Raw genomic sequence first — 20,017 nt, forward strand, 5'->3', positions numbered from 1 at the left:
CAAGGCTGGAAGGCAAGGCAGATGGAGGAACAGCACATAGATGTCTCAGTCACCTTCCCCAATGGCATTGCCTCTTATTAACATAACACCCTCTTCCACAGACTATACTTATAGTGGCCCTAACTTCCTTTCCTCCACATCATAGGCTTTAGTCAGCTCTTATAATCCACAACTACCGAACTCCCCCCCCCCCGCCATCCTCCACCAGCGAAGTTCCTGGTGCCACCCTGTATACACCAGGCAGGGACTATGCCCCACTCCTGGACAGCCACACAGATGTTCCCTGACCTCCTGGGGCAGGGCTTAATGTTCCATGCAGCAGCTCCTCCGGCCATGGAGCACGGGGGCGGGGCCAAGCAGCAGGAACTGACTCAGCCCTGAATTGATACTACTACAGTGAATGGCACAAGTCCCTCTTTCTCCTCCCTGCACCATTCTGAGACGTTTAAATGGCCTGCATTCAGTTACCTTTTCCCCTACTTGTGTGCGTGCATAGAACTGACTTCCAAACACACTTAGGGTGCGATCCTATGCACGTTTAAGCAGGAAAAAGTCCTACAACTCCCAATATCCCTCCAGCCAGCCAGGGGCATGCTGGGAGTTGTAGGACTTTTTTCTGTTCAAACATGCACAGGATTGCGTTCATAGGCTGCAATCCTATGCACACTTACTTGGCAGTAAGCTCCATTGAGCACAGGGGAACATGCTTCGAAAAAAACATGGATACAGTTGGGCTGGATCTGCTACATTTTCTTTGCCTTGAAAATATATTATGTGAATGCTTTCCTGTTGACTTTATTGTGGCCCATTCTGGTCAGGGAGGGTTTTTTTTCACCCCTTGTATGTGAACGTTGATTTCTTTCTCCCAACTTCCCCTGGGGTATTTGAACCTGCCACGATCAGAGGCAGGATGTTTGTGTGCCATGACGTGTGCCCAATTACATATCCCTGGGATAACGTAGAGATCCCCCCCCCCCGCTACAGCTGAGGTCTAACTTGCTATATTTAAGATAAAATTTATTAAATTTTATTAATTTATTAGGATAAAATAAATTTAATAAAATTTATTTTATCCTAAATATAATTTAGGATAAAATAAAAAATGAAAATTTCTCCAAGTAAGATTAACAGTGACCCAGGGGGAACAGTCTTGGGTGATTTTTTTTAAAACTAAAATCCCCAGAACCCATTGATGCAAAGCAAGATTGTGACCCTGAGTGTGCTAGAACATCAAAGGTACCTTGCAAGATCAAGCCAAGATCCACTTGGATCAGTATTTTTTCAATGAATTTCAGAACCAAGCAGGTGATTAGTGGCCCACCAGGATTTGGGCAATTGTAACTAGTGAAACTCAATCTAGCTGTTGCCCACCCCTGGATTAAAAGATGGCCAAGGAGGACATGGCAAAGATTTATAAATTATGAACAATGTGGAGAGAGGAGAAAGGATTATTTCTTTTTCTCCCTCCACATAAATTTAGGTTGATGATCACCCAATCAAGCTGATTGGCCGTAGGTTCAGACCAGTGAAAAGAAGTACTTCACATAGTGCATAACTGACTTACCCAATGGGGTGGTCTGGTGATGGCTATTGGTCTACAGTGCCATCCTATACATATGTACTCAGAAGTAAAAGGCTATGAGTTAAATAGGATTACTCCCAGGTATGTGGGTGTAGGACTGCAACTTCAGATGGCTTTTTAAAAGGACTATGCAATTCCAGAAAGGATAGTTCTATCATCAAAATATATTACACAGAATAGGAAGACAGAATCTCCCATTTACAGAAGCAGTCTCATCATTATCATCACCATTCTTTTGAATACCAAATTTGGTGGTTCTGTGCCAATCAGCAGGGAAGCAAGATGGAGCCACCAACCACTAAAGCAGGGGTTTCTATATAGCTGAAGGACTGTCCAGGTATGCAGAAACAATAGTTGTTAAATTAAAAGAAAAAGATAGAGGGCAACCCAAAACAGCCGACAAAGGGCCACGCTTCCAGGATCAACAGAATGTTGGGGGCAGTGGAGTATCATTTGGGGGGAGATTGTCAGGCTCAAGCCCTTAAGAGGTTATAGTATACTGGCGGCTTAGGGTTAAGGCAGGGATGAATACCATGAAGTTTAAATTCTCTCTCTCCCTCTCTCTGCTATATGGAAAGATGTCAAGAGGGGGAAAGAAAACTGATTTTCCTCAGCCACAAATATTGCTACAAAGCTTCTGTTCCAGGCTGGCTGGGGCTCTGAGCTGTTAGGGGTTGGGGTTTCATTGCAACATATTCATGCAGGTCCCTACTTGTACCTCTGACTACCAAATGTTAGGGTATAAAGAAAAGAGGATGGAAATCACTTTCATGCCTGCTTGCGAATGTTCAGAGCCATCTAAGTAGATTATGTATTTATTTATGTATTTATTTTCTATACTGCCCAATAGCCGAAGCTCTCTTGGCAGTTCACAACAATTGAAACCATAAAAATACAACATAATATACAGTATAAAACTTTAAAAGTTTAAAACTATAGTATAAAATACAAATTAAAACCAAAATAAAACTGAGCAACAGTGCAAAGATTTAAAATACAGTAATAGATTTAAAACAGAAACCAAGAGACTAAAATGCCTGGGAAAATAAGGTCTTCCCCTGCCACTGGAAAGAGCACAATGTAAGTGCCAGGCAAGCCTCTCTGGAAAGCTCATTCCACAGCCAGGATGCCACAACAGAAAAGGCCCTCTTCTTAGTAGCCACCAACCCCACTTCCTTTGGGAGTTCCTGTAAAAGGACTGCTGAAGATGATCTTAGTGTCTGGGCAGGTCCGACATTGGTCCGATCCAGCACAGAACTTCTTATGCAGAGGGAGGAGCCTTTCTTTCTTTGTAGTATATGGCGTTGCTTGTTTGTATAAAGTTATCTCAAGATATTTGTTCCATAAGCATCTTCCTGTAGTGCACCTGCTCTGTGCTTGTAGAACCTTATTGTACTATATTGCTTAGTCTGAGCCCCGTTTACTTAATTCTTCCATGTACAACTGTTTATCCTTGTATATAGTACGTGTACCATATGTTTCCATAAGCTTATGGACAGGAAGCCACTGAGCCTTTCTGCTCACTTGGTCTCAGGAGATTTCTTTCAGTACATTTCTTCCAACTTTCTTCCAGGTTATTAACAACTACCTGGATGGAGCTCAAGTGGGTGTCGCAGAAAGGACCTCACCAGGAGGGATGCATTTCCAAGACAGCAAAAGGAAAGTGGACTATGTTCTAGCTTATCATTACCGAAAATGTTCTTTACAGCCAGGCGGGGGCTCCCCAGGCCTCCTGCACAGACCTGTGGCTATTATTTCAAATGGGGAGACGGCCAAAAGCAGGCCCGAACAACCGCAGCAGCAGCAGCATGGCCAGGATGCTGAGGCCATTGACCTGGGCCCGTTGGATGCTTTGGAGGAAGCAAAACGGGAGCAGAGGGTTGAGTTCGAACGCAACCTGGTGGAAGCTGGTCTGGAGATAGAAAGAGATGTGGAGGTAAGAGGGCAGAGGGCAGAGAGAAACTCAGCAGCATAAGATTATGTTTCTGTTTCCAAACCACTGCCTTGTTTTAGTAATAGGGGAGCGTCTTTGCCACAGTTCATATATTCAAAATTTCCTGAGCAGGGTGGCTTCACTGCTGTATCTGTATGAAGGAAGTAGTTCATGAGTGGGCACTCCATGACTGTGCCAGATCACATGATTTCTCTCCCTTTGTCCAATCGGGCATCACCACAGAGCACCCTGCTCATCATCTACTTGGCGGAAGGGAATAATGCCTCTCTTCCTCCATTTTGTGCTTTCCTGACAAAGTAGGAAGAATGAGGTATGTGTAAATTCAACTATATAGCTATGGGGATAAGGTCACTTCACATAAAGGAACTCTGGATGCATGAAATGAGACTGTGTAGACTCCCAACCTACGGGATGTATATATGGCAATTATTCTAGTGCATCTGTATGTTTAGCTTCCAGTGACTTATTTTTTGTTGTTGATTTGGGTTTCTGAATAAAACCCTGTTGCCTACAGCCATTCTAGTCATCATTACGACTAACTAGTGGGATGTTCACCAAATGGTGGGGATGTTCAAAACCTGTGGCATGGTCCAGCTTGTGATTTAGAGCCCAGAACATCATGCAGATAACGCTGAGGACAGAGGGAGAGAATTGTACTACAAGGAGCTGATGTCTAAATTACCTTAACTCTGGATGGGGAGAGAAATTCCCTTATTGCTGTTCCCAGGGGAATGTGACATTTGGAGGAGGCTCTCTCCTTCAGGAAAGGCAGCAGATGTCCCAAACACAGTCTATTATTGTGTCCTTGAGTTTACTGATGATCTTTCTCCTGCCTATGCCACTGAATGCATCGAGAGGAGCAAGCTGACAAGTTGCCAGGTCTCAGGTTTGGACCATGAGACTCAAGATTTGGATGGACAGCCTTGCTCAGTTACAGAAACCTAGAATGTTATTATAGAAGATAATAAGGATGTGGTAACATGGAGGTCATGAGTCCAGACGTTAGTTTGTCTCACACTGGAAGACAGCCACCAGTAGTGTTCTAAATGGATAGCTGGTCTATTGTGCTGGACCAAAGGAAGCCTGGTCTGATTCTGACCACATCTCCTGATTATTGGGAATTCCAATAATGCAAACCAGATACTCTGGCTTGTCTCTCTCCTGAGAAGCCAGAGTCATAAGCCATAGTAGCCCAGACATGCTTGCTCCAAATGTATCAATTTGAGAGAGGCCAGGGAGGAGGGGGGGAGTGACCTTTGGTGAATGGCAACTCTAGTTGCCAAATTAGGGCTGAATGGAAGCCAGCAGTCTCCAATCAGTGATGGTGGTGGTGGTGGGGACGGGGATACTGAATAAACCCGGAGAAATGGCTGCACTCGCTCTTTGGGAGAGAGGTGGTGTTACTCTGCTTCTGTCTGAATTTGGCCAGAGATGTGGGTGTGTGTTGGCTGGTTGCATTGGTGCTCTCCTTCCTTCCCAATCTCTTTCTTTCTTTTGTAGATTCTTTCTTTAAAAAACCAAACATTTAGTACTTACCTGGAGTTTCCTCCCTGGGTCTTAGTCTTCTGTGATAGGTTTTTCCTTTTCATTCTTCTTGTTCATGCATTTGAAAAACTAGAAGATTTCACTTTGCTTTGTTCTTTAGCTGCTCCCCCCTTCTCAATTCTCTCTCTACCATTAGTTTGCCCTTTCTTTTATTCTGCCTAGAACAAAGAAAAAAAATCCAATTTTACCTGTGCCTAGCACACAAAATACTGGGCCAAACTGTCTTACATTTGGCAGGTGGAACTCTCTCCATGGGAGCTGAGAGTTCCCTAAATTTCATGTATTTATCACGAAAACTGAAAATGTTATGGCTGTTTGTGTTTTCCAATGCAAGTCAATGGGAAAACATTGTATCAGAATGATTTGGATATCCAAATCTCGCTTCGGATTCTGATCCGAGTCAAAGCAGATGGGGCCTGAATTGGTCCGATGTGAAGCAGGGCTGATTTGGAAGGTCCAATTCGGCATCCAAAGCAAACGAGCAGGGGTCCGTGCACAGCCCTAACTAGAAGGTCCCTGGACAATTGGCCGGTGCTCCATCAGTGAACCACACAGTCTCCACCTCTGCTCTACATGGGCTGTTAGTAGTTAATTTAAACTTCAGTTGCACTGCTCTTTAATAACCACAAATAGATGTTTTGCTGTATTCAATCATTATAGCGTATAGCAAAGGCATAATAGGGAAGTCATTTGAGATGTGTTTTGGCACTTGGTCAAAAAAGATTGCCTTACACCCTGCTGTGAATGAAATGCACATTGAAAGAGACAGAGCATTTAGGAGATGAAAACTGATTTTTTTAAAAAGGCTTTATTTTTACCTCTTCCGAAGTCAACTAACCATCTACATCTTAGGACTTGGTACTTAGGGACTTCTGTGAAAAGAAATATAGCACAAAGCCCCCCAAGGAAGCATACATTCCACAACATCTTTCAAACCGAATATGGTACATTCCATCCCTTGTAAAGAAAGCAGTAAGTATCCTGTAGTTTCCTCCGTCAAGGCATCAGCTTATATTTCCTTGCTAAGGGCAGAGGTGTCCCTACTTAACCTCACTGCATTTATCATACATCTCTCTCCTCTCTGCCAATTTCAACTCAGATATTGAAGAAAATTGCTCCATGAAAATGGCAGCAAAATGGCCCAGCTTTTGCTAGGCTTTGGTGGAATATTCAGTGCTTTTTACTCCTTAAGAAGTGGGACTCCAGATGCTTGAGGGTGCACGTGTGAGCTGAGAGGAAGGAGCCTTCTCTGTCTCTTGGCATTCCCCCCACTCTGTGCTCAGTCTGACAGACAGACCAAACAGTTCCTGGACAATTCTTCCTGAGGTTTGCGAAGAAGAGGGCATATTTTTCTAGGCACACCAAAGAGAGAGATGGCTTGTCCCCGCCCTGTCAGAGCAGAGTGGGTGTCTGGAACTACGCGCTGGAGATGAGGATGGTGCCTGTCCCTGAAACTGTCCGAGGAGTCAAGGTGGAGATCCGGATGTTAGAGGCTTTCAAGTGGTGTTTCAAGAAACAAAAGGATAAGTCCTGATATATACTACAGGTGAAGTTTATTTGGTTTTTTTTTTAAAGAAGGGGTTCAGTTTGGTAACAGCCCGTTGAACTATGGGATATATCTTTTTAATCCTTGTTATTAACGTTTGAATTCTGTCTTTAGAGCATGGATTTGGATACAGTAACACAGTAATAAAGTAGATTAAGTAGTAGTTAATCCCAGGAGTAGAGTGCTATACATTGGAACATCATTGCACCATGCTTTTTGTTACTCTCCAGTGTAAAGGAAGGCATCTTTAATCAACATCTGAAGAAAGAACTTCCTTTCAGTGATTATTGAATGGCTTTGATCAATCTCCTTGTAACTTAAGATTGACATTTACATGAATGTCTCTAACTGATTCCTTCAGTAGAATGATATAGTGGAGAAATTAATACTAATTTGTCTTAAAGTCTGTCATGCTTAAATGGATGGAATGAATTATCTTTGGGCACAATCCTACAGGACTGACACTCAATAGATGAAGGGCTCCATTCTCTGAGTTTTCCATCTATCCTAAGCTCCGATGGCAGGAACAGCAGCTCTGTCCTCCTTTGCTGTATGTTGAGCTAATGGGCTTCTGAGCCTGTCTAGCTGACCCACCTGGCTGGGGGCAGGGATGGGGGCCAAGAGGCTTCTGGATCTGGTGGTCCCATGGCCGCTCAGCTCATCTCATCTCATCTCAGCTCAGCTCACCTCCTCTCCTCCCACTGGGAGTGGGGAGGTAGGGGGTGGAAATCCTAGTGGTGATTCCCCTTCTGACGCCATCACTCTGTCTGTCTACAGCTTTTGATGGGTATATTGCCAGTAGCCTGTACTCCCTGGGGGCCAGAGGATTGCTCTCACTAAGAGAGACTTTATTTTCTTATTGAAAAATTCAGAAAAATATTTGGTATAGTTACTGGGGTGTACTTTTTCTTCAGTGTTGTTTGTTAAAAGCAGGTAGATTGTAAGAAAAACATTCAGTACGTTCAACAATTGGCAAAATGTAATAATACATAAATAAACTGTAGAAGATGATTAAAATATTGAAATAGAGAGAAGATAATGAAAATCTGTGTTTTTCTTTCCTAGGATGAAGCAGTTAATATACTTTTATTAAATGTTAAAGATCTAAAATTCCCCCTATAAGAGACATAGATAGTCAAAATGGCTGAGGAAATCACTAGATTTTATTAACTTCAAGTGACATGTTATTGTGGCTGTGCGCGCGCGCATGCAATTTTCATTGAGTTCTTAATCCAAAGTTGGACAAGTTATCAAGTAACACAATTAAATCATTACATAAATATTTTTTGTAGATGGTTAGATCAAAGTGAGATTCTACCATTCAGAAGAACATAGCAATACTCCCTTCACAATCCTTATAATTCCTACTCAAGGATCTATTTGTTTTTAGTGCTACCCACAACAGGGTTGGGCAACTTCTCAGGGCTGGGGGGCATTATTGGTCCCTGGAACCCCCCAGGGACTGTGACCCTCACCTGCCACCCCCCCCTGCAATTTTGCTTGAGAGCAAGGCACATGGGGAGTTAGCACCATGTTTAGTAGAATCACACTCCCTAGAAATGTCCAGGAGTGTAATTCTGCTTGCAAACAAATTACATACTCTCCATGCACCTTTTGTTCCAGGCAAAATAATGTGTGTGTGTGTGGGGGGGGAGTTTCACCACTGTTGCAGAAAATTTGTGGAAAATTCAGCCATGGTGGGCAGGGCCCTCCGGCAAAAATGCTGGGGGGGGGCACATGTTGCCCATCCCAGAGCTACAATATTTAAGCAGACAAAGTCAGCAAAACTGAAGCAATAACCTACTCTGATCATAGTCCCATATCTTTGTCTTGGTTCTTGCATCCTTCTAACTCCGAAGGGTACTAGATGCTAAATAATATCTATGTTCAGAATGAGGAGTTAACAAATGAAGTCAATCAGAATTTAACAGTGCAATCTTAGGTATGTCTACTCAGAAGTAAGCCCCACTGAGTTCAGGAACTTACTCCTAGGCAAGTGTGTATAAGATTGCAGCCCAACAGTGCAACCCTACACATGTTTTCTCAGAACTACATGGTCTGACCATGTTCAATGAGGCTTACTCCCTAGTAAGTATGTTTAGGACTGCAACCTAAAATAGTTATTTTAGTCAATAAAATCTCATGCATAAATTGGCCATTGGTTTGGGATATCAGGGAAGTGTTATTGGAGGCATTTTCGTTTTTAAAATGTCTGAACGTAAGAAAAAACCAATTATGCAATTATCACTTGATCAAATAATCCAGATAAAGAAAGTCAAGTAGCTTCCCTCCTCTCCCTTGCTGTTCTTGTTGCCCTCTACACATGGATGGTGGCTGTCAACAAGTGGATCCTCCCTTGTCCATGGAAAGTCTTCCCAGGATGTTTTTAGAATCCTGATACTTGACATCCTGATACTTGACAGTTCTCCTGTCAGCATTCTGACACTGGGGAAGGAATGCAGGAAACTGTCAACTAAGACAAGAATAAGGTAATTTTGAGGGTGTCATTCTGGCTGACAGATCACCGATGAAGAGAAAGAAGTAAAAGAAAAGGCTATGCTGGAATCCTGTGCAGGCATACTCAGAAGTAAGGCTTTCTGGACATACAAGCACACATTTATTCATTTGCCCACATCTGCCCAGCTAATTACTTGTTTGTATCTTCTCTTTAGTCTGTGTTTTTATTTTTTTCAGAACAGTGTAATAATAAATTTCCTTTGGAAAAAAGAGGGGTGCATTGACCAAAGCCTGCCCCTTTAAGAGCCAAACTGCATGTTCTTCAAATCCCACATAGCAGAGCTATGTGTGATTGGATTAATTACCTCACTGTGCAAGGATCAGGACTATGCTGTGCTGGGAGTGAGTGGAAGATGTAACCTTTCCTGGCTCCCATTTTCATCCCAAATCCCCCCCCCCCATGGTTAAAAAAAAAAGAAGCAATGCAGGTTTTTCTTCTTTCTTCCATGGGGGGTGGGGTGGAATTTCTGTATGAAAACGGGAGTGGGGAAAGCTTAAATCAAGCTTAAATACAGGAGGAGGAGCTTGGTAGCCCCATCGAGAGCATCTGGGTTGAAATAAATGGAGCAAAGAATAAAAGGAACCTGGTGGTCGGAGTCTACTACCGGCCACCCAATCAAGGAGAAGACAAGGATGAAACTTTTGAAAAGCAAATAGCCAGTGTTTCAAGGAAGCATGATGTAGTAGTAATGGGGGACTTCAATTTCCCTGATATTTGTTGGGAGACAAATTCTGCAAAACATGGACCCTCCAGGAAATTCCTGACTTGTGTGGCGGATAACTTCCTCCTACAGAAAGTAGAGGAAGGAACTAGAGGATCGGCTATCCTTGACTTGATCCTAACCAACAGAGATGACGTAGTGGATAAAGTAGCAGTTACAGGAACTCTGGGGGAAAGCGACCAAGTTGTACTTGAGTTCATGGTTCTAGGGGAAGCAAAAGCCGAGTGTAGTCAAACGCGTACCCAGGATTTTAGGAAAGCTGATTTTCATAAACTCAGAACACTGATCAGGAAAGTCCCATGGCAAGCGATGCTAGCGAGAAAAGGAGTCCAAGATGGGTGGGAGCTTTTAAAAAAGGAAATTCTCAAGGCACAATCACAAGCAATTCCAACAAGAAGAAAAGGTGGAAGACAACAGAAGAAGCCAATGTGGCTTCACAAAAAGCTTAGGGATGACCTGAAAACAAAAAAGGACACATATAGGAAGTGGAAAGAAGGCCAAGCAACAAAGGAAGAGTACAGGCAGATAGCACAGAATTGCAGGGATGGCGTCAGGAAGGCTAAAGCTGAGAATGAGCTGAGGTTAGCAAGGGATGTTAAAAACAACAAAAAGGCTTTCTTCAGCTATGTGCATAGTAAAAGGCAGAGGAAAGAAATGGTGGTTCAGGTATTAAATAAGGATGGCAAAACGCTAACAGATGACAAAGAAAAGACAGAGGTGCTCAATTCCTACTTTGGCTCAGTCTTCTCCCAAAAGAGGGTCTATGACCCCCCTGGCAAAGGCGAAGTACAGGCTGAAGGGGCAGGATTGCAGCTTGAGATCGACAGGCATATGGTCAAGGAACACCTCATTACTTTGAATGAGTTCAAATCTCCGGGGCCAGATGAACTGCATCCTAGAGTCATAAAGGAACTGGCAGAAGAACTCTCAGAGCCGCTGTCTATTCTCTTTGAGAAATCATGGAGGACGGGGGAAGTGCCAGATGACTGGAGGAGGGCTAACGTTGTCCGTATCTTCAAAAAGGGTAAAAAGGAGGAACCTGGGAACTACAGACCAGTCAGTCTGACATCAATCCCTGGGAAAATTCTGGAGCAGATCATAAAGCAATCCATCTGGAAGCACCTTGACAACAATGCAGTGATTACTCGAAGCCAACATGGATTTGTCAAAAACAAGTCCTGCCAGACGAATCTGATCTCATTTTTTGATCACGTAACCTCCCTTGTAGACCGTGGGAATGCTGTAGACATCATATACCTCGACAAAGTGCCCCATGATATCCTGATGAGCAAACTAGCTCAAAGTGGGCTAGATGAAACAACGATCCGGTGGATCCACAGTTGGCTACAGAATCGGACTCAAAGAGTGCTTATCAATGGGACCTTCTCAAACTGGGGAGAGGTAACGAGTGGGGTACCGCAGGGCTCAGTCCTGGGCCCAGTGCTCTTCCACATTTGTATTAATGACCTGGAGGAGGAGGTGCAGGGAATGCTGATCAAATTTGCAGATGACACCAAATTGGGAGGGATAGCTAATACTTTGGAAGACAGAAACAAAATCCAAAGTGATCTGGATAGACTGGAGCGCTGGGCAGAAAACAACAGAATGACATTTCATAGGGATAAATGCCAAGTTCTGCACCTAGGAAAAAGAAATCAAATGCACAGTTACAAGTTGGGGGATACATGGCTCAACCACACTACAAGCGAGAAGGATCTTGGAATTGTTGTCGATCACAAGCTGAATATGAGCCAACAATGTGATGTGGCTGCAAAAAAGGCAAATGCTCTTTTGGGCTGCATTCATAGAAGCATCGCTTCCAAATCCCGGGAAGTCCTAGTTCCCCTCTACTCAGCACTGGTTAGGCCTCATCTGGAGTACTGTGTCCAGTTCTGGGCACCACACTTTAAGAAGGATGCAGACAAACTGGAGAGGGTTCAGAGGAGGGCAACAAAGATGATCAGAGGACTGGAAACAAAGCCCTATGAAGAGAGACTGAAAGAACTGGGCATGTTTAGCTTTGAGAAGAGAAGACTGAGGGGAGATATGATAGCACTCTTCAAGTACTTGAAAGGTTGTCACAGAGGGGAAGGCCAGGATCTCTTCTTGATCATCCCAGAGTGCAGGACACAGAATAATGGGCTCAAGTGACAGGAGGCCAGATTCTGGCTGAACATCAGGAAAAACGTCTTGACTGTAAGAGCAATACGACAATGGAACCGATTACCTGGGGAGGTGGGGAGCTCTCCCACACTGGAGGCGTTCAAGACGAGGCTGGACAGCCATCTGTCAGGGATGCTCTGACTTGGATTCCTGCATTGAGCAGGGGGTTGGACTCGATGGCCTTGTAGGCCCCTTCCAACCCTACTATTCTATGATTCTATGATTCTATAAAACCCTCCTCCCGGAGCACCATGGTCCTTATTCAAATCAAGGCCATTTGCATAGGGATGTCAGAGGATTCCGCCATGGATCTCAGTGAGGCCGAATGCCAGTGCATTCAGCCCCCCAAAATCCGTGGCGGAATGAAGCCCCCTGCCCCACCACCCCACGAAAGGTGCGCAAAACGGAGCACTTACCTGCTGCCGTCTGCGCTGACTTGCGAATCCTCATTATAGCCATGATAGGCTACATAAATAATTACATAGCCTATCACGGCTAATGCAGGGACGCCATTTGCATCCCTGCGGAGGACGTGATAGGCTACATAAGTATTTACGTAGCCTATGACGGCAAAAAAACAAATGAACAGCGGACGCAAATGGCGGAGGCTATGGCAGCCGCCATTTGCATCCCTGCAGGCTGCCCAGTGGCTGGATGTCCGGCTGCGGGTGGCCCTGGCCAGCGGCTCCGTGGAATCTCTGCAGAGCGGAGCCAGCCAGAGAGAATTTCGTGGGGAGGGACAGAGCGCCTCCCCCCCACCGCGAATGTCACCCTTCGAAAAGGTAAGTGACTTTCATACACCCCTACATTTGCACTTCCACTGAGGTAATTAATACAGTCACACGTCGCTCTGCTATGCATGATTTGAAAAATGTGTCATTTGGCCCTACAACCAGGGTTAAAGCTGTTTTATGTTGGTTCAAGCTCAACCAAGCCTGGAAATGGGAAGCTAAGGCTGATACCTTAACAGATGTGCCCCATGAACGGTGATGATGTTGTGCAATGTCACAAATTGTGCTTGCTTAAAAGCAACAAATAGGCATATTCAAATCACAGGATAATTCCCCTAGCAACAGAGTACGGCTCAGATGCTTCATAAGGCAATACAGGACCAGGGCCCCATCTACATGGCCACGCTTTCTGAAGCAATTCAGTTTAAAACCATATTTTCATGAATTTAGATTTGCTCCTCCCATGGCACACATAGCCAGCAAAGCAATGTATGCATTTCTTAAAAAAAAAAAAAAAACACGCCTTCACAGGGCAAACAGCACCTGACCCTGCATTAGTTCAGGGTTGTGTGAGCAGGGTCCTGCGAGCAGAATGGAATGTCGTCAATTGTTTCTGTGTAAGCGCAGTGCAGGGGATGAACGGAGAGTAAGAAGTTATCCCAAAGCAATTCCCCTTCCCTCTCCCCTCTTGTGCTGAGCAAGTGCAACCAAGGACAATACGATTTACTTCTGAGTAGATGCAAAAACAAAAGGCAACGCAGTTCCCACCTTCCCAGCCCTCTTTCTGCTCCTGTGCTGAGTAAGGGCAATTGAGGACAGTGTGAATTACTTCTGAGTAGACATATTTAGCAGGCTGTTTTCAGAGCAGAAGTGGAGTTTTTAAAAGAAGAAACATCATCCTGAAACAACACACTGACTTTCTCAGTGGGAGTAAGGCTCATTGGGAGACGATCAGCTTTTAAAGTCATTAACCTTACGAGCAAGTCCACTGCAGCGGATAAGCAGAGATTTGAAACCAAAGGTAACGCAATTCCCAGCTCCCCACCCCTCTCTCTGCTCCTGGGCTGAGTAAGTGCAGTTGAAGACAATGTGAATTGGTTCTGAGTAGATATATTTAACCAACTCCTCTCCGCGTGTCCATCCTTTGATGACACAACTTTCCCTTCCACCTATAAGCACAGTTGCCCCCAGTCAGCTTGAAGTCAGTATCGCTAGTTGAGGTCAACAAACCCCCAAACCACACTGAAGCAGGCGGGACGGGAAAATCCATCACTGATCGACTTTGCAAAAATGCAGGTTTTACGGCATGAAAACCTGAGGTTCCTGCAGAGAGGGGGGAGTGTCATGAGCCATGAGCATGTGTGAGGTGCAGTACCACCAGCGTAAATTGCCTGTGTAGATCCATCCCAGGACAATGTGGGTCATCTTTGCTGGTCCCAGGCACTCCATCCTCCCCATTTGGATTTAGGCCTGAAAGACCCAGGAAAAGTGTGAGTGCATAGAGTGTAAGCTGTAAGCAAGCACAGTTTGTGACATCACACAACATCATCACTGATCACAGGGCACCTCAGTTATGGTCTTCGCCCGAGCTTCCGATTTCCTGGATTGTGGCGCTTGTTGAGCCACCATGAGAGAGCTTTAATTCTTGTCTTAAACTGACACTTTTCAATAAGTGAATATAAATATAATAGCATAAAACACAACCCACATAATATAACTAAAACTACACATTGTTCTGTCTGTGTAATGAATGTAGAGATGGGCCCTCCAAGGCTCTCCTTAGCTTGGCATGGGTTTTTTTTTAGGCTTCCTAATGAAAAAATGGGAAATCCTGGAAAGGTGTTGCCCCCCCCAACCCTCCACGCATACTCTCTCCGCTTCCATACCCTTGTTAGCAGTGGTTTAGGAGCAAGAGTGATGAGAGGAGAGGCAAAACGGGAGGTTTCCCCCTTTTCTCCATTGCCCTGCCTAACAGTGTAATTTGACCCCCCTGGGGAGGCATCCAGGAGCCTTTGGAAGAATCATAGCTCCCACCTTGTCAGGCTGTTAGGCAGGGTGACAGAGGGAGAGGGCAGAAAACCCATTTCTTTTCTCCTCTCTTGAGGAGAAGCTGGTTTGTGGGAACACCTCAAAGAGGACATAGGGAGAGGACTGCCATTCCACTCCATTTCTTTTCATTGTTTGAATATTTTGTTTTACCTGTTTTGTCTAATGTTTTGAAGCCAGGAGTGGAGACAGGATCATTAACGCCAGCAGAAGAGAGCAGAGGAATTGTTTCTCCATTCATTTGTTTTCTGTTCAGTTGTAGGAAAAGAAAGCTAACAAACAGCCATCAGTGGGTGTTCCGCACTCAGTCTCCGAAAACACGTTTCAATTATCAATGGTTTTGTTTTCAGCAGAAATTAATCTGTAAATTAAATCCAGTGGGACCAGGAGGGAAGCAACGCTGGGCACCTCTAGGGGCCTTGCAGCACATACGCCATCGGAAGGCGCGCGCACATGGAATCCCATGTGGACGAGCAGTTGCTGGCTGATTTGGAATGGCAAACGGGGAGCGAAGGCTTACGCACCTCCAACGGCTACCCCACTCAAAATAAGGTGTCCCCAAGTGTATTCTCTTTGGGGGGGAGAAAGGCACTGGGTTTTGTTACAGGCATCGGGGTTCAAAACGAGGTAGAGTACTGATCCACTGATCAGTAGAAGAGCTAGCTGGGGAGGAGGGATGTGCCCTGTGGCACTCCGCGTGAAGAGCCAGGCCTACGGCTTGGGAATGTTCCTGGATCCTCCTGCAGCACCTGTAGTTCGGAGCGCCTTCGCACAGCTGCAGCTATGTGGTGGATTCCTTGCAAAACGGCGCAGCTCTGCTCTGGCCAGGGCAGCCTCTTTTCCCATGACAACCTCCAGCTCTGCTCTTGCCATGGTTGGTGGAGGGAGGCTCCTGCTGTTGTCCCCGCAGCTATTCAGAGGCATGCTGACTCTGATCCTGAAGGTAGCCCATCCATCATGACTAGTATGCAGTGATGCCCTTATTCCCCTTTAATCTGTCTAATCCTCTTATAAAGCTGTTTATATTGGTGGCCATCACCACATGTTATGGCAGCATATTCCACAGTTTAACTATGTGCTGAGTGAAGAAACACTTCCTATTGTCTGTTCCTAATCTCCCAGCATTCAGCTTCATCAGATGACCCTGGGTTTTATACACCTCTATCATATTCCCCCTTACTTGCCCCTCGTTGCTACTGGTTTTTCAAGGCTAGGGGGCTGCCTGATTTGACTAAAATCGGGGTAGTGCACAGGGTTAAGTTTGCGGATTTCATTAAAGGCTCCTACATCTTTGCCTATAATTCAAGCATTCTATTCAAGAAACTAAAGCCTGTTTTGCCATTAAGTGGATTGACAGTGGGAGGAGAAGTGAAGTGTAGCTGCAAAGGAGGATTTTTTCTTTTTTTAAAAAAATCTTGTAACAGCACCTGTTTCTTTGTTTTGTCCCACTCTTTATAAACCTTACAGCAGCTAACAAATGGATTCTATTCCCAGAGTGGCGGTTACAATATAATGATGCTCTTGCACAAACAATCGTGTCACTTTGATGCAGAAAGGTTTTGTTGTGGAAAGGCTGTGGGGATGAGTGAGTGTTAGGAAGTATGCAAACAGATGGAAAGAGAACTTCAGAAGCAGAAAGTAAAATCCACCCCCTATCCACAGTTTCCAGTATTTTCGGCACAAGCTGAGTTTCTGCAAAGATATAATGAACACCATTTTGTACACATTAATGACTTGTTACATCTGCCTCTCCCATTCTGACCTCCTTCTTCCACTACTTCTACTTCGTGCAACAGTGATGATGCCAAGTATATAATTAAATAATAACTAATATAATTCCACCCTCACCCCCTTCATGGCCAAATCCTAGCATTCCACTCACACGCTAGAATGACCAGGTCAGGGGTACAGAGATCAGGTGGGCTTGGTTTTTGACGGCTCCCATTGAGTTCAATGGTATATGGATGACCCCCACCCGCCCTCCATGGGCCAAATTATGAGGGGGCTTGGTCTTGCCCGCCATGTCAGGGCTGTGGCCCTGTCCCCTACCATCCCTGGGTTGCTGCCTGAGGCGTTCACCCAGCGCATCAGCCAGGACCCTGCTTCACTGCACCCCTGCTCCCCCAGCGGCAGAGGCCAGAGCACTGCAAAGCCGCCCTGCCTGACTTGGCGGCTGGAGGATGCTCCAGCGGGGGAAGGCGCTATGTGGGCAAAGCCACCGCATCTAAGGCGGAGACTGGAGGAGTTCTCCACTCCAGCCACTAGCTCAGCCGGAACTCTTTGCCTGTGCAGCACCATCCCCAGTGGGTATGGTGCTATGTGGGTGAGTCCCTGGGGCTTCATGCACCATGTGTCTTCCCCCCTGTAGCAGCGTGCAGCATGGAAACAGATTTGGCCAATGCTGGAGGAGCAGTTCCTCCCAGTGCCAGCCAGGTCCCCTGCCACCCACATCCCTGACGTTATCCCTGATACTGGAGGCCAAGTTCCACCCCTTGAGGAATCCATGACGGTTCTGCAGGCCAGATGGGAACTTCTGCCAGGTTGGAGGTTTCCCTCCCATGACCTTAATGATTAATTGTCACTGTATTGCAGCCTTAATTCTTATGTCAAATGGAGACTATGAATCCTACAGATAAGTCTGCCTCCTGTGCCAGATCCTACACTATGTTCAGCTAGACTATGGGGATTCAGCAGAAGGGACGGGGTCAGAAGAGAGGGGGGAGGCCCAGATGTCATCCAGCCTCCCGAGATGTTTTGGGAGGAAATCCATCCCCCCTCCCCCAACTGGAACCATTCCCTACTCCTGAGCTAGACAGTGGTGAGCATGGGAGCAATCTGTAGAAGTTGTTTTCAAATGAATATTTTCAAATTTTCAATGGAATCCAAAAAACGCATATTATTTGTTTTGCACTTGGGCAGGAGGAAAAAAGGATGGAAATGTTAAATATTACACAATATGGAAATATCAAAAAAGGTCTCGCTTACCCTTAAAACTAAGAAGAAATATCATACTGCTTTATGAAAATAGCAAACTAAGCAGTAGTTCTAAAATGAGGCAATGCTGGATTTTAAGATGTGAAGTGGACAGGATGGATAAAGGTCAATGTTTTTCTTTAAATACAAGAATTGAATTTTCAAAAATCTAAATGGTTTTGACTGTTTAAAAAAACGTAAATAAAATACTAAATTTCACTTAAAAATAACTTAGTTGTAATTAAATCTCATCATAAATATGCTAAATTTACACTTAGAGTTTCATAAAAATGAAGTTACCTACCAATCAAACAGGGGCATTCATTTCAGTTTTTCATGAAAACGGCTCTGTCCAGCCTAACAGCTTTTGCTTCTTGAAAGTTCTTGGCATTCAGTTTCTCTCACTTAAAGTCACATGTGCCAAGCTACATAGGCAGTAGCATAGTGGCCAATTCGGAAGCGCGGGTCCCTTCGTGACAGTCACAGCCACGCCCCTTCCGAGACTGTTCAACCTTGTAAGATACGTAGCCTTCCACTGGGATCCAAAAACAGGGCGGCTGAGAGGAAGGCGGGGGTGTTTCCATGGGGCGTCTGAGAAAAAAACGCAGGGGTGTTAATCTTTTCCACTCACTCACTCATTCACGCAAACACAAACATTTTAGAGTTCCAAAATATGATCCTCTACAGAAGCTTCACCCTCTCAACTCAGCCCTCACGGACAGATCCCTTCTCACTGAAACAGCCCCCTTGCACACTCCCTTGGCGCCCCAACATTACCTGTTCGCCTTCCCTAAGCTCCTTCATTGTATCTCTCCCGTCCCGCAACAGAAGCGTCCGCACACCCAGCTGGACTGAACCACACACACGCACTCTCTCACGTACACCCATTCTTTTTCCTCTCCCCCCAACTGGATTTTTCCTGCTTCCCTCCCCTCCACCGGGGTTTGTTTGCCCAGCTACATGCCAGCCTCATGCCAGAAAGTGTCGCTGACAGAGCAGGCTGCACTCGGCAGTTCTGCTTACTGTAGAAACTGATGTTCAAGTATTAGCGGTGCAATCCGATGGGCCTTTATTTCGAATTAGATTTACAGAGATCTTGGGAAGGCAGCTAAGGCTGCAGTCCAGTCCTACGTGCACTTTCCTTTCCTGGGAGAAAGCCCAGTTGGCAACTGAACATAATGGGGATGGCTTCTGAGTAAACATGCATGGGATTGTGTGATAAATCCTAAAAACTGGCACAGCCCAACTCTTACAATGAATATTAATAATTCAGTAGCTGGACAAGACATCACCTTGCTTCTCACGTGCACCCCCCATCTGCCTCCATCTTTTTCATGTTCATCAAGATGTGAAAGAAACTTGCGTAAAATTTCTCCAGCCCCCCCCCCCCCCCGGCCACACTGTAAAGCACAAAAAAGCACCAGTCCTAAACACACTTGCTGAGGTTGCTGGTGTGTTGCTGTGGCCCTGTTCTCCTTTCCTGCCCCGGGATTGTGGGAGTGGGATAGGATGGTGCTCTGGCTGGCTCTGGCTGCTGGGGTATAGTTTGGGGAACTGCCAAGAACAAGTTTAAGCATCAGGAGTTTTAAGGGTGATGCAGTAATGATCCCCCCCAAATAAACCTCTGTTAAGGGTATGTAAATCAGCTTTGTGTGTGTTTTTAAGTAAAAGGCACAAAACGATTGGAGCATATTTTCAAGAGGAGGACAAGGGTCTAGGCCATTCACCCCTCCACACCCTTACTTCCCACAGGCACATTATAGCTCAGTGGTGTGAGGATGATGATGGTGATAACTTGTATAATCAAAAATTAAGTTTCAAACAGCTATGGAACTTTGGATTACAAATTAAATTTAAATTTAGATTGTAAGCTTCTAGGGGCAGAGACCTGACTTATGATTTTTTTTTGCCACATATATTGTAAAAACAAAGTCTGTGCATCTTCTGGAAGTAGCTGAAGACATGTTTTATTCAAACTCTCTTTCGGTGACCAGCAACAGGGAAAGATAAAATAGATTGATTAGCAGCATATTGTTAACAGCCCTGAGCCTTTGGGATGAAGTAGACTATACATCCAATCAGTTAACATCCTATGCATGTTTAGACAGAAAAAGTCCTACAACTCCCAGCATTCCCCAGCCAGCTGAGCTGGCTGAGGAATGTTGGGAACTGTAGGACTTTTTCTGCCTAAACATGCATAGGATTGTGCCCTAATTAAATAAATAATACATCAGATTA

The 20,017-nt window shown here is 45.0% G+C and overlaps 2 protein-coding genes across 2 annotated transcripts in view; one reads left to right on the forward strand and one right to left on the reverse strand.

Moving 5' to 3' along the window:
• LOC146340307 (uncharacterized) overlaps positions 1-20,017 on the reverse strand; it is a 77,246-nt gene that overhangs the window by 53,725 nt on the left and 3,504 nt on the right. The window lies entirely within an intron of this gene.
• Positions 1-20,017, forward strand: part of ANO2 (anoctamin 2) — a 290,238-nt gene that overhangs the window by 23,244 nt on the left and 246,977 nt on the right. The window contains exon 3 of the mRNA XM_084811922.1: positions 3,156-3,518. Within this exon, the coding sequence (XP_084668048.1) occupies positions 3,156-3,518 (363 nt within the window). The remainder of the gene's footprint in view (positions 1-3,155; positions 3,519-20,017) is intronic.

The sequence above is a fragment of the Heloderma suspectum genome, chromosome 7 (assembly GCF_057233095.1).
Source record: "Heloderma suspectum isolate Gila_16-S chromosome 7, 16-S_ref, whole genome shotgun sequence".
Taxonomy (NCBI): domain Eukaryota; kingdom Metazoa; phylum Chordata; class Lepidosauria; order Squamata; family Helodermatidae; genus Heloderma; species Heloderma suspectum.